General features: G+C 46.0%; 1 protein-coding gene across 1 annotated transcript in view; it reads right to left on the bottom strand.

Annotated features, from left to right (window-relative positions):
- The window catches only part of ABCA13 (ATP binding cassette subfamily A member 13), a 335,379-nt gene that overhangs the window by 138,751 nt on the left and 175,910 nt on the right, over positions 1-20,718 (bottom strand). The window contains exons 40-43 of the mRNA XM_070477641.1: positions 17,814-18,063; positions 8,600-8,698; positions 4,292-4,361; positions 1,581-1,699 (exon numbers count right to left, since the gene is read on the bottom strand). Of these exons, the coding sequence (XP_070333742.1) occupies positions 1,581-1,699; positions 4,292-4,361; positions 8,600-8,698; positions 17,814-18,063 (538 nt within the window). The remainder of the gene's footprint in view (positions 1-1,580; positions 1,700-4,291; positions 4,362-8,599; positions 8,699-17,813; positions 18,064-20,718) is intronic.

The raw sequence follows: 20,718 nt of genomic DNA, 5'->3' as shown, positions 1-20,718 counted from the left end.
AAGTAAACAAGAGGTTAGAGCTTCTGCCAGGCAGCACCAGGCCCTCCTAACAGAGGGCATCCCCCACCCACCACACCGGTCATAGAGCCCATAAAACAGTGGCTGCTGAACTTCCAGGCTCTGGGTCGCAGCCCCCCGGGTCAGCCTGCTGCGGGATGCGGCCTGGCCCCAGGCAGGTGTCTGAGGAGGGTGCTGAGTTTTTAGCAAGGATGGATGAAGCCACTCACTCCTCACCCACGTTAGAATATGAGCCTCTCAGAACTCACCACCATGTTAGGAAACATGCTCTGTGCAGGACTTTGCTGTGCTCACCTGTCCGGCTGGTATTCTAATTAACGGTCATTTCTCCTAAAGATCAGCTTTCAGCACCCTCTGGTCTGTCCTGCTCTTCTGAGTTTTCAGCCTGTTTTGACTTGTTTTCTTCCTCTTGCTTCTTTCATCCTCTGTTCACACACTGTGTCCTGCCGGCAGGAATCCCTGGCTACTTTGATTGGGGTGAATCTCCTTCTCTTTGGGGTTCACACAAGACCTTACGTTTCCATTTCTTGCGTTGACTGCTATGCTGGGCCTTAACTGTCTTTTTTGCCAGTTCATCTCCTATACAGCTCTGTGAGTTTCTCCTGGGATGTGGGGTGAATTACGTCTTTCCTCTCTACATCCCTTGGGTTATATACTATATTTAGCACTTATGAAGCTTCTAAAAATATTGAACATTAGAAATAAAAACACACACTAAACTTTGTTTCCCAGTCTCTGGATAAAAGGAGATTAAAACAACAAATTTTCACCATTGTGCCTGGACTGTGAGCAGAAATTTGGGGCAAAAGAAGGAGGATAGATTCCCACTAGGCTCAATTTAACTCAGTCATTCATTTCAGAGACTCAATCATTCACTGATTGAGTGCCTTTTGTATACCAGATACTGTTCTAAGTCCTGGGCACACAAGTGCCCACCTTCAAAAATCAGAGATTCCTGGATGTGTTTAAAGGCACAAAGGGAGGGCAGCAGGGGCCAGACATGGTCCAAGAAGCATCAGAAGGAAACAGAACCTGGGGGTGGGGTGGGAGGATGTTCTAGGCATCGCAGACACACCATGCAATGATGCTTTTGTGTTGGGAGGTCTCAGGAAATTTGATGGAATAGTGAGTATGATTGCAATTTAAATCAATGAGCAGCTCATCCCTATCCTCTCATCTAGATTCCCCCTCTTAGGCTCAAGGAAATGCAGCACAGAATAAAAGCTTGCCGCAAAATCTCTTAAGAGGGACTTTAGGATACCGTGGAGAGCTTCGCTCATTATGCTGTGAACGTCTCAGGGCTTACCCTCTAAAGCAGTCAAACTGCTTCTGGCTCCCCCAGGTGACACTCCATGAACATGACCCCCCCCACTCCCCCTGGGGCCAGAGTGAAAGTCAGCAGGAGGAATCTGATTAAGTTCTGCAGCACCGCTTTGGAATTTTTATGAGTATCAAGGTTAGCAGGAGACTTCTGAGCTTTGAAGAACATCAGCATTTGAAACGATCAGATTTCCTAAGCAACTCTGAGAACAGGAAAGATACAGCAGAGGTTTCAAACCCACCTCAGTTTTTCCATCGGTGCCAGCAAATACTCCTCCAGGGGGAGGCCAGAGAGGTTGAGAAGCTGGTGGCCCAGGTGGTTGGTCAGGTAGGGAGCCCTGGTGCTCGCATTGAGGCACTTCTGCAATCATTTCCAAAGATGGGAAGTAGAAGCTTGTTCACAACCCACATGCAGCTTTCCCGAGACTATTTAAGTAAAGTCAATGTGACTCTTCCCAGCCCTCACTTTTTCAGCAACTCATCGATGGCCTTTTATATGTTCTGATTCCTCATGTCTCTCTTAAGAGTCACCTACATTTGAAAATTATACCAGAATTCTGCTGCGACCTTTGCCATTAGTTAGATTGGGGGACTTCGGATCCTTTCCTGTATATGAGTTGGGCAGATAGGTAAGAACTCAAAAGGGAAAATACATTTTCACTGGGGTCATCCTGCATTTGATGAACCACCAAGAGAGTCAGAGGATGATAACCGAGAAAATTCAAAAGAATGTGTGTCTTCCCTAAATGCCTGAAACAGAAACCAAACTCCTCTTCTGCAGCCACTCAGAGTCTTGGAACCTGGAAATATTTGCCCAGCAGGGACCATCTGACTCCCTCTCTCCTGAGGGCCTCTGACTCCTAACGAGAGGACTAGCGTTTCCGGAGGATTCTGCCAAGGAACCTCTGCGCCACACACACACACAAGAACAAGGATTCTTTAGTCAGATAAACTAAAAGCTGCCTCTTTCCCCTCCTTGTGATTTGAGCACCTCACAGGAGCTACGGCAAAGAGACTTGTTACATGGGGCTTTCTCTCACATTTCTGAAGCTCCCTTGGCTACGGAGCTTCTTCACAGGAAATGCTTTTCTCCTTGCACACATATTTCTGAGATCTCACAGTTCATGTGAGTTGGAGCAAATTCAACATCAACCATTCTGGTACTCGTTCATTCATTCCTCTGATACTGACACCCAATCTAATTCCAATAAATTTCAGGGAGCTTGTAGTAAAAAGTACCAGTCTAACAGAATGAGTGAATCAAGGCCAAAGAATCAGAGCATGGAGTGAAAACTTAAAGGGTTCCTGAGTTAATGGAATAAACAAGATGGGGAAGAAACAAATCATTGGGTCCATAAAGAACTTGGGCAGAACAGCCGGTCACCACAAAGGAGCAGCAAATAGAATCACCAATGGCCAAGGCCAAAAGGGTAACATGCGGCATCCATCAGTGGCCTCTGGTGGGCCCTACCTGGACACCCATGGTGCTATGTAACTGCCTCACCTGAGTGCAGACATTTGGTCTAAGAGAAGAAAGAAGACTAAGTCCATCTAAAGGAAGCCTTTCTAAAGTCACTACACTATTAGGAGGACTTCCCTGGTGCCTTAGACAGTAAAGAATCTGCCTGCAATGCAGGATACATGGGTTCAACCCCTGGGTTGGGAAGATCCCCTGAAGAAGGGATTGGCATCCCACTCCAATATTCTTGCCTGAAGAATTCCATGGACAGAGGCTACAGTCCATGAGGTCGCAAAGAGTCAGAACCAACTCAGCAACTAATACACACCCTGTGGACCACTAAACAGAAAAGACTTATAAACATGTGCACATGGTCATTTTCTTAAAACTCAATTTAAATTAAGATTTTTGTTTGTCTTATTTTTTTCCTGTAAATTAGGATAGCCATATCTGTTTGTTGATTTTAGCCAATAGTCCTGTGCCTTTTACTAACTGCCTCTTGAGATTTCCTTTGAGATGAGCTCCAACCAGTTATCTACATAAACTTCACTCCATTCTCAACAGACTGGACAGTGTCTCTCTCACTGTAACGGGGGTAACCTACTTCTGTGAGCCATTGTATTGCTCAACCATAGTTAGAAGAGCCACGTGATGTCTTAGATTTTTAACATCCAGCTTTCAAAACTCAAATAAAAATACAAGAAACCTGAGGTCACTGCCTTGAAATTCTGGGAAATTTCCCCCTAAAGTGCAATTCTAGCTCCACTGTTGGACTGTCGCTGATTGCGCCCAATGGAAAATGAATGGGAGGGTCACCCTGGAAACCATATCATGACACCTTTCCAAGAAGCACCCAATCAAGGAAACCTAAGAGTCATTTATTCCAAAAGTTCATTTAGTTACCAAAAACGAAGATTTTTCAGATGGGGGTGGACTCGTTTTTTTTTTTTAATTGGAGTATAAATCCTTTACAATATTGTGTTAATTTCTGCTGAACAAGGAAGGGAATCAGCTATATGTGTATTCCCACTCTCTTGGACCTCCCTTCCACCATTCCCCTCATCCCACCCATCTAGGTCATCACAGAGCACCTATGGAAGCAATCTAAATGTCCATCAACAGGTCAACGGAGAAAAAAGAAGTGTGTATATACATACACATATGTATATATACACACATTAGTGTTAGCCATAGAAAGGAACAGAATTGGACTTTTGCAGAGATGTGGATGGATCTAGAGTCTGTCATACAGAGTGAAGTAGGTCAGAGAGAGACAAGCAAATATCATATATTAATGTATATAGATGGAATCCAGAGAAATGGTCCAGATGAACTTAGCTTCTGGGCAGGAACAGAGACGCAGACGTAGAGAATGGACATGTGGAAGGGGAGGCAGGGAAGGGGAGGGTTGAGTGAATTGGGAGAATAGGTGAACTCACTTCTGTTCCTTGAGGTTTAGGCTTTTGAAAAATCAAAAACATGGAGGAAACCTACCAGGCAGCCACAAGACTCTTGGACGCCCCGGGGAGAGGAGGGGTCGGTGTGCCAGCAGGAAGAATTCTCCCTGACAAAACAAAGGAGAAGGTGGGATGATACTCAGATCACATAGCTGCTGTGTCTCCATGACAGCATCCCCCAGACCCAAGCACAGCTGACGAGAGCATCATCTCCCCATGATGCAGAAGGCAGAGTGCTCACACTTGTTTTCATGGCTTGAGCTGTTAATCTGATGACAATGTTTTATTACAATCACATTATTTCCATTATATTAAATGATGCTCTCACTCCGTTTGTCCACGGAGGCTCCCGGGGGGGCTGTGATGAACCCCAGGGCTCCTGGTGGCCAAACCAGGTACCCTCAGCACCAGTGTAGCAATTCCCAAACACAGGAAGTTGCTAACTCCTTTTCATCGTGTGACATCATAATTGATCATCGTTTAAAGAAAAGCAACTAGTATTAAATTTCTGTTATTAAAAACAGTGGTGCCACAAAAACCGCTATGAAACTAACTTACAGCAGAGTTCCAGAACCTCTGTATTCCAAAGCTCCCTATCACTGTTCTCCTTGTTAGTCCTCTTGTTTTGATTTTTTTTTAGCAATGTTTACAAATCGAAACCTGCTCTACTAGTAATAATTGTTATTTACTCACAAATGGGGAGAGAAAAGAGGAAATTAACTTTTACTGAACTACGGGCACCTGGCTAGATGTTTTCGCCACAGACCTCTGCAACCTCACTCCTGGGAAGAAGGACTGGGGTTCTCAGAGGTCAGGGGCTCACCCGACATCACCCTTTGGGGGACAGTCTCCGTGCTACAAGCCCTCGTTCTCTGCTCCAGGCGGTGTGGCTCTGGTGTTAGAACATCAAGGTGAAACATGTCCAGTCCAGTGAAAGGAACCCTGCCATTTCTATCAACCAGGTCAGCAAAATACAATTTCCATGTAAATTTCTGAAATATCAAAAATTTCATGGCTTCCCCGATGTGACTTTCTCGGTCAACCAGCCTATGGAGACTCCTGTTTTGAGCCTTGAAAGTGATCAGGGAGACAGCATCCAAGGGAGTGATGTGCTTAATCAGACTGCTGGCTGTATCTGATAATCACTTGGAAAAAAATTACTCCGCTTACACTTCTGAAGCTTGCAGCCTTCCTTGCTTCCACTGCTGGTCTTCAATGACTGTTAGCAAGTATTTACAACATAATGTATTTCTTTAAAATGTCCTCTTTATCTCTTCCAAATCCTCCACTGGTTTTTCTCTTAGCTTCCAGTTTAGAGAGTAAAGAGATGCACCGTGGAGCTGCACAGGGACCAGCAACAGCATTTAACAGGTTCTAGATGTGGGAGCCTCCCAGCCTCCAGGAAGTCCTGGGAAGCTGTGCTTGCAGAGGGCACAGGTGATGGGAGATGTGGGATCAGACTTATTCGAATCCCTCCAATGTCAGGACCACAGGGTGGTATGTGGCCCACCAGCCAGGCTTCACAGGACACACGAGCAGAGATGTCATCCCAAGGGGGTGTCTGACACAGTCCCTCTGTCTGACGGGTCTGGCGAGGCTGGACTGAATGGGTCTCCTTGACGCAGGCCCGCCTGCCTGCAGTTTTCAACATTCAGATGTGCACTTTGCATCTCAGTGCCAGAGACAGGTTCTCAGGACCTACTCTCAAGAGGGAAGGTTCTGACACAAACCTGCCTGAAGGAACAAAAGGGTACTCTGTGGTCTGAGGTGACACTTGCTCTCTTGCGAGACGTGGGAGCACTGTGATGCTAAAAGAGCAGAGGGAGGTGAGTCACGCCCACACCACTCAAGAGTCTTCAGCAGAGCTGGGATGTGGGCTCTTGTGGCCCCACCCAGAATCTGGGTCTCCCCTAGTTTTCGTGGTGCTCGATACGTGCATTCTGGGTGTGCTTTAGATTCCTGACCTCAACTTCCATCGCCCCAGGTCCTTTGCAGCCTGGCAGCTGTCACAGCTACGCCAGGAGTGAGGACCTGGTCTCATGAGCCTGGGAGTACGGAACCTCGAAGAGGACTGCTCGTGCCGCTGCCGTCCAATCATGGAAACCCACCTGACCCATCTTCCCACCTGGATTTGAATGTGCACTAGAAACAGAAGACTTGCTCACTGCCCTTCTGTTCTATACAGAAGACTTATCTAGAACCAGTAGGGAAAGTGTTTCACTTGAGCTATAGTCGGGACACCATGGCCGCAGTATCACCAGACATGAGCCTTGTGACATTAACCTCAGTGTTGAAATCTACCCATCTGCTTCTAAAATTTAAGTTAGGCATCATCTACTACAATAGGAAAACAGATAGTTCATTTCACATTTATACCACAATAGTTCTTTTGGGGGACTTTCACTGCCTTCTGCCTTGGTTCAGACGGTAAAGAATCTGCTTGCAATTTGGGAGCCCAGGGTTCAATCCCTGAGTTGGGAAGATCCTGTGGAGAAGGGAATGGCAACACTCTCCAATATTCCTGCGTGGAGAATTCCATGAACAGAGGAGCCTGATGAGCTGCAGTCCATGGGGTCACAAACAGTTGGACATGACTGAACGACTATCACTTTCTTCACTTTTCTGCCTGAGAAGAGGTAAAGTTGGGGATTCAATACGCTCCCTCAGCAGAAGCTCAGAGTCTGAGCAGAAAAACAGTCAATAAACAGAATCTCATCTACTGTCTTAAAATGTGTCTGCTAATTCATGATCAAATGATGGCTAAAGTCTGCCCACAATGGAAAATGTAGACACTGAATTCAATGCTGTTTTACACTTATAGAAGCAAAATTATTTGTTTTAAATAAAACCTTTTGTTTCAACTGGGACTTCAGTAAATAAGACTTAATTGTGAGACATGGAGAGAAATTATTATGGATGTAAGTATGCAAAGTGCCTCCTTGAATAAGACGCCCTCCTCCAGCTTTTGGTCATGCTGACCAAGGAAAAGCATAGAAATGGTTAACAATTAGGAAGGAGTTAAGGGACCCCTTGGCTTTCACAGAGAAAGAACAAGAAGCAGAAACAGACCAGGAAGTCAGAGGAAAGGCTGAGGAGGGAACAGTGAGGATCTGCAGGATGTGGGGTAGGGGCAGAGCTCGAGGGTAGGGGTGAGGCAGGGGGCTCTGGGGGCCACTGACTCCCGGCAACAGTCCGTGAGGGTAAAATTGACATCTGAACAGAATTTGGGACATGTTCTCCTGTCCTAGCACTGATTCTACCTTTATTCCCCCCTCTTGAAAGGCCAGATAAATATCTTTTTCTTTTCTGCCAACTGTTCTTTCTTCTTTGTTGCCAGGTTGGGCCCGGACTAAACCCTGCGGGGCCCCAGATTATATTTCAATTTCTCAAAGGTAGACAGTTTTTACATCCTGCATGTTTCTTTAGATGAAAGGGAAATAAAAGCATCACCATGGAAGCTTTTATTTAGTTAAATTAATTACTTCCTTTTTCAAGAGAAGACTAAAGTGAAATGATGTAATTAATTTTCTATTAATTCTTCCTCACTGAGACCAGTAATAGTTATTCAGTCTCGTATTCATTACCATCAATAATGCACAAAACGAGTCACCACAAATTAGGAAAACATGCACTGATATGGCATTATTGCCTGGATTTTAGTATTTATGACTGAAAAACATACACTTTAGTACTTAATACATCATTATGGTTTTTTATCGCTTCCCCATTTGTAAATTCCTAAGTCCTCCATCAATCCTGGAGTAGATCCTCAATAAATAACAGTCAAGCAAAGTGAGAGAGAAGGCTGTTTATGAAGAAGGGTATGCTTTATCAAGGTCTCATCTCATCTCTATACTATTAATATCATTTTCAAATCTTAGAAAAAAAATTTTCAAATTAATTCACCCCCATACTGATGTTATTGACTTTTTAACTCTCTTTAGTTAAAAAAAAAACACACACAATCTTTTCATAGGTACAAGTTTACCCTAAAAAGTAAATAATAAATATTAATAATAACTATTTCATATTTAATTGTTACTTTATTCTTTTACCAGTTTTATTCTTTGGAGGTTTTAGTAAGTTAACTGAATACTATTCATTATTGATGTTACTAATTGATTCTTGCAATGATATAAAGCCTGTATTTACCGAGGAAGGGAAGGGAGAGTGATGGAGCTTCTACTGGGTCATTTCATCAACAGACAGCGTGGCGCATGCTCAGTCCCTGCCCTCTCACCCGGCTACTGTTCTCCCTGGAGCGGGAACAGGTGCCAGGAGATCCTGCCAGCCTATGGGTCGCCAGCTCGAGCCTGCATTTCCGCAAAGGATGTCAGGTACTTACAAGTCTGGGTATGAGTCAGCACAGGGCGGGTCCTGATCACCAAACTTCCGCAAAAGCACACGGGCGAGCTCCAGGCTATCGTTGTCACTGCTGCTCATCCTGAGACAAAGGACAAGGGGGAAGGTCAGTGCTCAGCCAGGAGTTCTCAGGACATCCTGCCTCAGGGCGAGCCCCAGGCCCACCAGGCCAGGCACATGTTCCCAGCCATGCAGACAGAGCTCATCGTTCACCTTGTCTATGGTGATGTCAACCAGGATGAAGAGGCATCGTAAAAGCACAGTTTCACCACCACAGATAAACCCATTTTTATATATTTGCATTCAAGTGCATAATTTTTCTCATCTTTTCACTTAAAATTAAATTACTAACTCTAGCATTTTTGCATGTTTTTTAAAAACTAACTTTAAAGGCTGCATAATACTATATCATATTAACATATTAAAGTCTATAAAACTATTCTCTTAATGCCAGAACTCTGGTTTGCTATGAGTATTTGCTCTACTACATAGCCCAGTAACAAAACTTCTTATATTTGGTTTTCTGTGTGTTTCTCTACAGGCTTCTCTGACAGCTCAGTTGGTAAAGAATCTGCCTGCAATGCAGGAGACCCTAGTTCAATTCCCGGGTTGGGAAGATCAGCTGGAGAAGGGATAGGCTACCCACTCCAGTATTCTTGGTCTTCCCTTGTAGCTCAGCTGTAAAGGATCTGCCTGCAATGTGAGAGACCTAAGTTCTATCCCTGGGTTGGGAAGATCCCCTGGAGAAGGGAAAGGCTACCCACTCCAGTATTCTGGCCTGGAAAATGCCACAGATGGTGTAGTCCATGCGGTCTCAAAGAGTCAGATACGATTGAGTGTTTCTATATAGACTTTCCAGGTGGCGCTAGTGGTAAAGAATCTGTCTGTCAATGCAAGAGTCACAGGAGGCGTGGGTTCAATCCCTGGGTCGGGAAGATCCAACGGAGGAGGAAATGGCAGCCCATTCCAGTATTCTTGCCTGGAGAATCTCATGAACAGGAGCTTGGCAGGCCCCAGTCCATAGGGTCACAAAGAGTTGGACACGAATATGTAAACTATACTGAATATTTTCTTGATAAGAAGCCCTAGGTATGCTTTAAGTACACAGTGAATTATAGTCTCTAGCTTAATGGCATGAATCTCAGAAGTTAATTAGTAGTTCAAGCAGCATCCATGGGAACCAAGCCCTCCAAGATGGAATCTCCTTATTGAAGACGCCATCAAAGATAAGACACACTGTTCTTCTAGACTGGGGGAGGTGTCGAAACAAACTTTACAGTAAATTTTAAACATCAGTTTTACAAAACATCTTGACTTGAGAAAATGCAGAGGAAACAGAACTTTAAACCTGTCTAAATTAGGCTGATTAGGAGTGGGTCTTATTACGATTAATCACAACCATGCATATGCGTGCTAAGTCACTCAGTTGTGTCTGACTCCTTGTGACCCCATGGACTGTAGCTCTGCCAGGCTCCTCTGTCCATGGGAACTCTCCAGGCAAGAATACTGGAGTGGGCTGCCATTTCCTCCTCCAGGGGATCTTCCCAACCCAGAGACTGAACCCGGGTCTCCGGCCTTGCAGGCAGATTCTTTATATCTGAGCCATCTGTGAACAAATTGTGATCTCGCCAATATGCCGAAATCATAGACCTAATCCTTCATCTTCACCCAGTTATCTTATTTCTCTCAACTGGATCTTCGTGGAAACCTCTTACCTTTCAGGAAGGACCAGTTTTAATGGAAAGGAAAGAGCAACTCATTACACCAAATAAGTCATATATTTCTGCTGAGGACTTTACTTCATACCTAAGCTGCAATGCAAATACTGCTACAGCATCCAAAACCAAAACGAATAATTATTTACAGGAAAACGCCACCTTCCCCACTCCATGAAATACAACCATGAGTTTAAAATATCCAGGTGGTTTACAACTGGCCTAATCTGATTCCCTACAGCCATGGCCAGAACTCTGAAGTGATGAAAGATGCTGAAATTTACGGCAAAGCTACATCTCATAAGTAGGCAGTGTGACCTCTGTATAAATAGTCTTCAAGTTTCTGACAAATGAGAAAACACTTTTAGAAGGAAAGGGACATATTTTCCAAGGAAATGTGGCTCGTAAAATGAAAACATTATTTGTGGCATCTGTGGAAATACTCTGAATTGCTCTCTTTTGACCCATTAATCCAAGAACAAATATGAAAGTTTGAAATTATTTTTTTCTGAAAATAATATTGATCCACAAAGTTGTTTACTTAGGATAATTATTAAAAGCAAGTTTCAAAGTTATGGTTTACTTTTACCACTTTTTTGCTTAGGTGTAAAGGTCACTTAAAAAAAAAAACAACTAACTTTACATTATCCATGTTGCCATAAAATTCAAACGCTTGTTCTTTCTGCATGCATGCATACTAAGTCACTTCAATTGTGTTCAACTCTTTGCGACCCTATGGGCTATAGCCCACCAGACTTCTCTGTCCATGGGATTCTCTAAGCAAGAATACTGGAGTGGGTTGCCATGCCCTTCTTCGGGAGATCTTCCCTACCCAGGGATCGAGCCCGCAGCCTGTTCTTTAACTCCTTTTTTTTTAATCTTCAAACTCTTGGCTGTATTCAGAGCACTGCTGGAAGCATGAGAAGCCTGTCCTTACCAGACTGCAGGAATTAGAAACAGTGCTAGATTGGAATCCCTGAGGCATCTCCTACACGGGCACTGCTTCCTCTCTATGTCAGCACGTCTCAAAACTTCTCGTGCAGCAGCGTGGCCCAGGGGCTTGTTTGAGCTAATGCGGATTACTACATATCATCCCAAAAGTCTTCGTGTTGTTAACAAGAGTCCCCAGGTCTCTTGGAGATCAAACCATATCAAGAAACGTGGGGCTTCTGGGAGGAAGTGACCTGCATGCGACTCTCCCCACCCTGCTTGCTGTCCAGCGCCCCGCTGCCCCAAGCCAGCCCCGGATCTGACAGGCATCGGCTGTCAGACAGGCAGGGGCTCCTGGGCTCCGTGGGCGCTCCCTCAGGCAGAGCTGTCTCAGGGCCAGGCAGCACAGGGATGGCATCTGAAGAACAGCTGCAAAGCACCCAAGGCAAGGAAGAGGACGGGCCAGTCCTCAAGAGGATGGCCCTCAGAGACCCGCTGCCTGCAACCTCCCTGGTCTCTTGGCCCCAAAGAGGAGCGTAAATGAGAGGGCAGACGCCTTCCTCCTCCTGAGCCGGGAGCAAGCAGGGAGCAGAGGGGGAAGGCGCCGCGGCTTGGGCCCCTCTGCACCGCCCGAGCGTCGCAGAACGAATGTGGCCCCAGGGCCCCAGCAGCCAGAGAAACCAGACAACAAAGACACTCAGTGAACATGAGGTTGACACAGCTAGAATCAGTTAACATGGTTACATTTCCCAACAAAAACAAAGTCACTGAATGAGCAGACACCTTGAACCAAACTAAACAAAGTAACAGTGACTGAGACTCACAGGCTACACAGGGCTTTCTATCTGAAACCAAGACATACGGTTTCAAGGAAACTGCTGAGCGTGAAAGGATATGATTAACTTATGCACCACGATGCCAGGCCTCACCTCTAGTAAACCAGGACATAGGGTCTCCCCACTAGGGCATCCGGGACCCAGAGCAGGCGGCGAGGGTGATGGCGAGCCCTAAGCAGCACAGCTGTGCCCACGGAAGCAGGCAGAGGCGCTCCCCTCACCCACAGCAAACGTAAGAGATGAGAACTCAGACGAGGAAGGGACGTTTCCAGCAAAACTAATGATCTCTGGCAGCATCTTAGTTTTCCCCCCATATTTAGGTACACTCCTACTCTACTAAAACAAAAAGTAACAACCTGTAAAGTTGTTCTTTTCTGTTTAGTCTGAAATTAAAGACAAGAAGAAGGGAAATATACAATCTCTGATGGGTCCCTGTCTATAAAGATGAGAAAATGAGCATCGAATATGTAGGCTCCTCTGTTTCATCATTTATGCAACGTGAGAAATATCTTTGTTCTCACTTAAAACACTCTTAGAAATGGAAGAAAATATTAAAAGATCTCTAACTCTCAGACTCAAAATAATTTTGGAGTGCATTACTTTTATGAAAGATCAACACTGTGAGAGCTGGAAGAAATGCTCACAAATAAACAAAAAACCATAATTACCAAATTAATAACACAGCAGAGACACTGAATTGGTATTGGCAACCAACTCGAAGTATTTCAGTGACATGAGCCCCATGAAGAGAAATGCTCACCTGCTTGAGAAGAAAAGGTTAGGATGGGGCAGAGGAGAGGGAAAAACACTGAGGGTGGTGATTAACTGTATGTGATGCTTATGTATTCAATATGCAAAGTAAAATGTATAATAACCACAAAGCGACTGAGAACATTCAGTCTTAAGAGAAACCTAAGAGCTGCCTAACAGAAACACAGTAGCAAGTCATGGCATCAAAAGTAATAGAGAGCACTTGGGAGAAATGAGCTTCCTCTCTCCCACGAATGTGGGGACTTTAGCCTGTTCACATGTATGTGACTGCAAAGAATGGTATCTGCCATACATTAGGTGCATAATAGGGCTTCTGCCTGCAGTGGAGGAGACATAAGTTCGATCCCTAAGTTTGGAAGATCCCCTGGAGAAAGGCATACCCACTCCAGTGTTCTTGCCTGCAGAATTCCGTGAACAGAGGAGTCAGTTGGGTTACAGTCCATGGGGCCACAAAGAGCTGGACACAACTGAAGCGACTGAGCATGCACACACAGATGCATAATAAATACTTGTTGAATGAAAGAAACAAAAGTGATATTATGGGACTGTAAGTTAGTTCACATTTGTAAGGATGGTGGTGGTTGCTGATGGTGGTGATAGTGGTTGAGTGGCTAAGTTGTGTCCCACTCTGCAACCCCATGGGCTGTAGCCCACCAGGCTCCTCTGTCCATGGAATTCTCCAGGCAAGAATACTGGAGTAGGTTGCCATATCCTCCTCCAGAGGATCTTCCCAGTCCAGGGACTGAACCCATGTTTCCTGCATGAGGAGGTGGATTCTTTACCATTGAGCCACCAGGGATAACTTGGTAATATCTTCCCTGAAATTATTGACGCTATCCTGGAAAAACTTGTAACAGAAATGTATGGTAATGGAAAAAATGGACAGTTGCATAAATCCAAAGTATTCCAACACCACTGTCTATAGTAGGAAAAGTTATCTAAATAAATAAACAAATCTACACATGCCCCTAAATAGAGACTGTTGACATAAATTATGGCCCCTCCAGTCAACATTCTACAGCAAGTCCAAGGAACTGGCACCACTGTACAAAAACAGATCCACAAACGCACTATCAAGTGAAAAGCAAATGATGAACAGTGTTACAATGTGAGCTCATCATTATAAAAATAAAAATGCATGCGTGTGTGCTAAGTTACTTCAATCTTGTCCGACTCTCTGCAACACTAAGGACTGTAGACTGCCAGGCTCCTCTGCCCATGGGATTCTCCAGGCAAGAATGGGAGAGTGGGTTGCCATTTCCTCCTCCAGGGGATCTTCCAGACCCATGGCTCAAACCAATGTCTCCTGTGACTCCTGCAATGGAGGCAAGTTCTTTACCACTAGCACCACCTGAGAAGCCCAAAAGTAAAAACGCCTGGATTGAAAAATATTTTATATGACAAGGGGTAGACAACACACCATCAGGTTTGTAGTAGGTAGGGCTAGTAGGAACATGTATGATTTGCTTTAAAATTTAGGCTAGCCTGTACTTTATAGTACTTGCTTCAAAAAACAAACTTTGCAATTGAAAAGCTCAACATACATACAACGTTATATAACTTATAACTTAGAGGGTTAGATAGTTTTAGCTTGTAATGGATATAACAGTTCAGTCGCTCAGTTGTGTCTGACTCTTTGTAAACCCATGGAATGAAGCATGCCAGGTTTCCCTGTCCATCACCAACTCCCAGAGCTTGCTCAAACTCATATTCATCGAGTCGGTGATACCATCCAACCAGCTCATCCTCTGTTGTCCCCTTCTCCTCCTGCCTTCAATCTTTCCCAGCATCAGGGTCTTCTCCAAGGAGTCAGTTATTTGCATCAAGTGGCCAAAGTACTGGAGCTTCAACTTCAGCATCAGTCCTTCCAGTGAATATTTAGGACTGATTTCCTTTAGGATGGACTGGTTGGATCTCCTTGCAGTCCAAGGGACTCTCAAGAGTCCAACACCACAGTTTAAAAGCATCAATTCTTCATCACTCAGCTTTCTTTATACTCCAACTCTCACATCCATACATGACTACTAGAAAAATCATAGCTTTGACTAGATGGACCTTTGTTGGCAAAGTTGTCTCTAACTTTTAATATGCTGTCTAGGTTGGTCATAGCTTTTCTTCCAAGGAGCAAGCATCTTTTAATTTCATGGCTGTGGTCACCATCTGCAAGTGATTTTGGAGCCCCAAAAAATAAACTCTGTCACCGTTTCCATTGTTTCCCCATCTATTTGCCATGGAGTGATGAGACCAGAAGCCATGATCTTAGTTTTTTAAATGTTGAGTTTTAAGCCAGCTTTTCCACTCTCCTCTTTCACTTTCATTAAGAGGCTCTTTAGTTCTTCGATTTCTGCAATAAGGGTGGTGTCATCTGCATATCTGAGGTTATTGATATTTCTCCCAGCAATCTTGATTCCAGCTAGTGCTTCATCCAGCCCAGTGTTTCTCATGATGTACTCTGCATATAAGTTAAATAAGCAGGGTGACAACATACAACCTTGACTTACCCCTTTCCCTATTTGGAACCAGTCTGTTGTTCCATGTCCGGTTGTAACTGATGCTTCTTGACCTGCACACAGATTTCTCAGGAGGCAGGTCAGGTGGTCAGGTATTCCCATCTCTTTAAGAATTTTCCACAGTTTATTGTGGCCCACATGGTCAGAGACTTTGGCATAGTCAATAAAGCAGAAGTAGATGTTTTTCTGGAACTCATTTGTTTTTTTGATGATCCAATGGATGTTGGCAATTTTATCTCTGGTTCCTCTGCCTTTTCTAAATCCAGCTTGAACATCTGGGAGTTCATGATTCACATACTATTGAAGCCTGGCTTAGAGAATTTTGACCATTACTTTACTAGCGTGTGAGATGAGTGTAATTATGCATTAGTTTGAACATTATTTGGCATTGGCTTTCTTTGGGATTGGAATGAAAACTGACCTTTTCCAGTCCTGTGGCCACTGCTGAGTTTCCCAAATTTGCTGGCATATTTACTGCAGCACTTTCACAGCATCAGCTTTTAGGATTTGAAATAGCTCAACTGAAATTCCATCAACTCCACTAGCGTTGTTCATAGTGATGCTTCCTAAGGTCCACTTTACTTTGCATTCCAGGATGTCTAGCTCTGGGTGAGTGATCACACCATCATGGTTATCTGGGTCGTGAAGATCTTTTTTGTATAGTTCTCCTGTGTATTCTTGCCACCTCTTCTTAATATCGTCTGCTTCTGTTAGGTCCATACCATGACTGTCCTTTACTGTGCCCATCTTTGCATCAAATGTTCCTTTAGTATCTCTAACTTTCTTGAAGAGATCTCTAGTCTTCCCCATTTGATTGTTTTCATCTATTTGTTTGCATAGATCACTGAGGAAGGCTCAGTAGGATGTAAGCTCCTCCTCCCTAAGGAGCGTGACAGAAATCTGAACACTTGACCAGAAGAAGGCATTAGTTGACATTCGTCTTACCCATTTAAAGCATAGCGTAAACGAGGGATGAGAGAAGCAAATGAAGCACACAGTCAGAGAGGCGGAGCCCACTCGGAAGGGACCAGTCAGAACAGACACAGAATTCTTCACATGGGCAGGCAGTGGAGAGGGCTTTCTGCTGGTCAAACCCAGACTCCACGGGGGAGGCAAGTACCAATAACCATGGGAAACAGAAACAAACTGAATAGTTTATTCTCAGCTTTCCTTTTTGGGCCTATATCTGTTTAAATCTCATTCCAAAAGTGGCACAGAGGTCAGCAGGCATGCAGAGCTGAGCTAATGAAGCTCAGTATCTTCATCAAGATATGCATCTGACAAAAGCAAACTAACCCAACCTCCTGGCTGCCCGCGCCGTGCACAGCCCAATGAAGACGCAGGCTCAGCGAGGGCCAGGTGCCCCGAGCCCTGGTCTCCACTCCGATGGGACCGGGCTTTGCCTCCCGGAAGGAGGACGGGCCAGTCTTGGCGCTCAGTGTAAAGACACCATGGCAGGTGCCCAGCAACAATGCTCTGAATGCAATCTGGCAGAGCCAGCCCGCCCAGAACAAGGGTCTCAGGGGGTCAGGGACACCTCTCGGGTCCCCAACCCCACATGAGTGAAACAGCACCCCTTGAAGCTCTGAGAAGTTCCTACCTAAATGTATCTGGTGGCAACATTCAAACGGGCCTGAACATGCTGGCAGAAATAGGACCTAATTTGACTTGGAGCTGTGCCTGGACCCATCCTGTTCAGAGACAAAAATCCAGACATTTCTCTGTAGAGGGGCATGTGCAGTTGAGGGCCGGTGTCTGGAAGCAGCCTTGAAGTGTTTGTTAAATATGCAATCCATATACTCTGCTAAGGGCTTCCCAGGGGGCACTAGCAGTCAAGAATCCTCCTGCCAATACAGGAGATGTAAGAGACGAGGGTTTGATCCCTGGGTCAGGAAGATCCTCTGGAGAAGCAAATGTCAACCCACTCCAGTATTCTTGCCTGGAGAATCCCATGGACAGAAGAACCTGGTGGACTACAGTCCATGGGACCGCAAAGAGTCGGACACAACTGAGTGACTTAGCATGCACACACACACACACATACTCTTCTAAAGTCATAACCATCCTGGACCAGAAACAGCCCTCCCAGTCCTGGCTCAGGGCCTGTGGGTGGCTGTGTTCCTGACTTCTGCACATCAGAAGTCATGGCCCTTTCCACCAAAGAGACTCGGCCACCCGGGGGCCGGGGGGGTGGGCAGGACCCCAAGGGACACAGAGGTTGGACTGGTCTGCCTCATGTGCCCCTAGCATCTATCACATGACAGACTCCAAAAAAGCAAAAACTATTCAGCACTCACCCTCAAGTACACAGACCTCCAAATTGATAACAACTTGTATATATTTGAAATTCTTCAAGAATCAGAGCTACTGCTATTCATAACCTGTCCAGATGTAATTTGGAAGCACACGGGGGAAAAACAAAGAAAGGCTCTTACCTGAAGAAGTAGGTTTCTGCCTTGTCGTAATGACCCAGTGTCAGTTTGAGGGGAGGGTAGTTGATGGCCAAAGGCCTGACCATGAACAAGGCCATGGCCAAGGCCACGAAGAGCATGGGCAGCAGCAAGTCGGAGACGGTGCCCTTCCAGGCCCGGCCAGCGTGGAGAAGCCGCTTCCGCAGGAGGGCAGCTGTCTGTGCCAGGAGTAGGGGGCCACCCCGCACCAGGGGGGTGCCAGCAGGTGTGCGGTCTGCAAGGAGAGGAAGATGTGACAGGTCTGAGCCCCCGGGATTCCTGCAGCGTCCCTGACAGCCCCCACCCTGCTCTCATCCTGCAAGGCCCCGCACCAGCCGTCTTGAGTGACTGCACCCTAAGTCAGGATACCCTGGGAAGTTACACACACAGGGCATCTCACAACATCAGACACAACGACAGAAATCCTGGTAGCCCCACTTGGCTCCAGCTGCTGAAGCGGGGCGGGCAGATGGGAAAGGACAGGGAGAAAGGCTTCATGTTTATTCTGACAGATTAAAACAAAGCCTGTTAACATGAGCTTGAATTCTAAGCCACCAACAGAGGGCTGGGGGTGGCAGAGACGGCGCCGCCCAAATGAGACCTCGTCTCCAGGCTCCTTGCCTCTGTCCTCACCCTGAGTCCCCACCCCTGCCAATGTTACATCTCGTTTTGGATCCAGGCAGCACACGCCTGCCTCCCCCCAGGTCCCCATGAAGCCCGCACCTGCGTCCCCTGGCCATCCAGGATATCCCAGCTGAGGAGGAGCCTGGGGCAACCTCTGGGGTGGCAGGGGGTCCCAGCCTCTAATTCGGCCCCCCTTAACCTGTCAGTCTCAGCAGTCCTGGCCTCCCTTCCTGATGTGGCAAATCTGAAAAGAGCCCTCCGTGAACAGAGGGGCAAAATGTAGACGCAGGAAGTACAGTGTGAGCTGGCCCTCTGGCTCGGTCCTTCCACCAGGCTCCCTCTGAGGGTGGGCATCTGGGCCCACACCCCACAGTGAACCTGCCCCCATTCCCACAAGTCATGCCCACGGCTGCGTCCAACAATGAGGACACCAGGCAGGAGCAAACTGAGACGCCCAAGGACCACTGTCTCCAGCTATGTCTAGAGGATGATGCGGCTCAAACCACCGGTCAGGCCCATGGTCCCCCAATGAGTCCTCCTAATGCACAGTACTCAAAATGTGGATTTCTGAAAGAACAGATATGGGAGCTCCCTGGTGGCCTAGGGGTTAGGATTCTGGGCTTGCACTGCTGGCAGCCTTAGTTCAATCCCCGGTCGGGGAGCTGAGGTCCACAAGCCATGCAGAATGGCCAAAAAACAAAACGAAAAAAAAGAGCAGATATGCTAAATTGATCATATTGCTTATTAATACAAACATCAAATTGTTATACAGTTAATAAAAGAGCAATGAATAAGCTTAAAGTCCCAGAGAAAATACTTCTAAAGAAACTACCGTTTTGAAAGATAAATGATTGATAATGGCACTCAGAACAAAGGTGCAAAGGCAGGCGTGGGGGGGGAGCACCAGGGCATGGCAGGCTCTGGGTGACTTGATTTCTGTCCTCAAAAAAGACTGTAAAGTAGGGACTGAGATAAAAATATGAACAATCCAACACAACGCAAACACAACAAAACAGTACATGCAGAGCCCAGGCGGGGCTAAGAGGGTTGCTACCAAAGACACAGTCTTGGGAGGCTTAAGCGGAAAGTGCGGACATTTCAGCAGAATCTTTAAGACTCCGGAGATGTCTGAAAGAAAATGTGGATGCTTAAAGACAAACATGACACTAACCCTCATGGTATATTCTGTGTGAGATGCAGAGTGTATGTGGCCAGTGGCAGAGGTGGAGCTTAAAGATTAATACGCAAAGCAGAAATAGAGACACACGGACGTCCCTAGTGCTCCAGTGGTTAAGCATCCACCTGCCAATCCAGGGGACACAGGTTCGATTCCTACTCAGGGAAGACTCCACATGCAAAAGGGCAACTAGGTCTGTGCACCGCAGCTCCTGACCCTGAGCTGGAGAGCCCACACACCACAGCTCCTGAGGCCCGTGGGCCTAGAGCCTGTGCTCTGCAACAAGAGACGCCACGGCGGTGAGCATTCCAAGTGCTGCACCTGGGGAAAGCCGTGCACGGCAGCGGAGACCTGGCGCGGCCAGAAATTAATTAGCTCAGACACTGAGTGTTGTTCTGAAAAGGAAAGAAATAGAGAGAGACGTGAAGAACAAATATGTGGACGCCAAGAGGGTCGCAGGGAGTGAGGTGACTGGGGAGACTGGGGCTGACACGTACACATCACTATGTATACAACAGGTGACTAATGAGGACCTGCTGTGCAGCGGAGGGAACTCCACTCAGGGCCCCGTGGGGCCTGAAACGGGAAGGAAACCCACAGAGGGGGGATGCATGTGTACACATGGCTGATCCACTTTTCTGGGCAGCGGAAACTGACACAGCAGTGTAGAACAAACACACTCCAAGGAGGCAGATAAATCTTAAATATAAAATACAGACGGACACTGACTCATGGAGCTCTTTACCAGCGACGTGAAGGATTACAGATTTTCACTGGACTGAAGGTCCCACGACATGATGATATAAAGCAATATTTTACTGCAAAACAAGGAGCATTCTCTAACAAGGGTGGGCACCGTGTGGTGAAAACCGCGGTTAATACTTTCGACTACATGTCAGATTCACAAGGGGAGCTTTTTGAAGAATGCTAATTCCCAGGTCCACCTCAAATAGAATCAGATCTTCAGACTCAGAGATAAAAAGACTCAGAAATTTTAAAAAAGAAAAACTTCCCAGAGGCTTCTGATGTTCAGCTGGGTTTATGAATGGCTGATACAATGCACAACCAATGGGGATTCATATGTAACTC

The sequence above is a fragment of the Odocoileus virginianus genome, chromosome 1 (assembly GCF_023699985.2).
Source record: "Odocoileus virginianus isolate 20LAN1187 ecotype Illinois chromosome 1, Ovbor_1.2, whole genome shotgun sequence".
In the NCBI taxonomy this organism is placed as follows: domain Eukaryota; kingdom Metazoa; phylum Chordata; class Mammalia; order Artiodactyla; family Cervidae; genus Odocoileus; species Odocoileus virginianus.
Note: the sequence above shows the minus strand (reverse complement) of the source record. Positions and strands in the feature narration are given on the sequence as shown.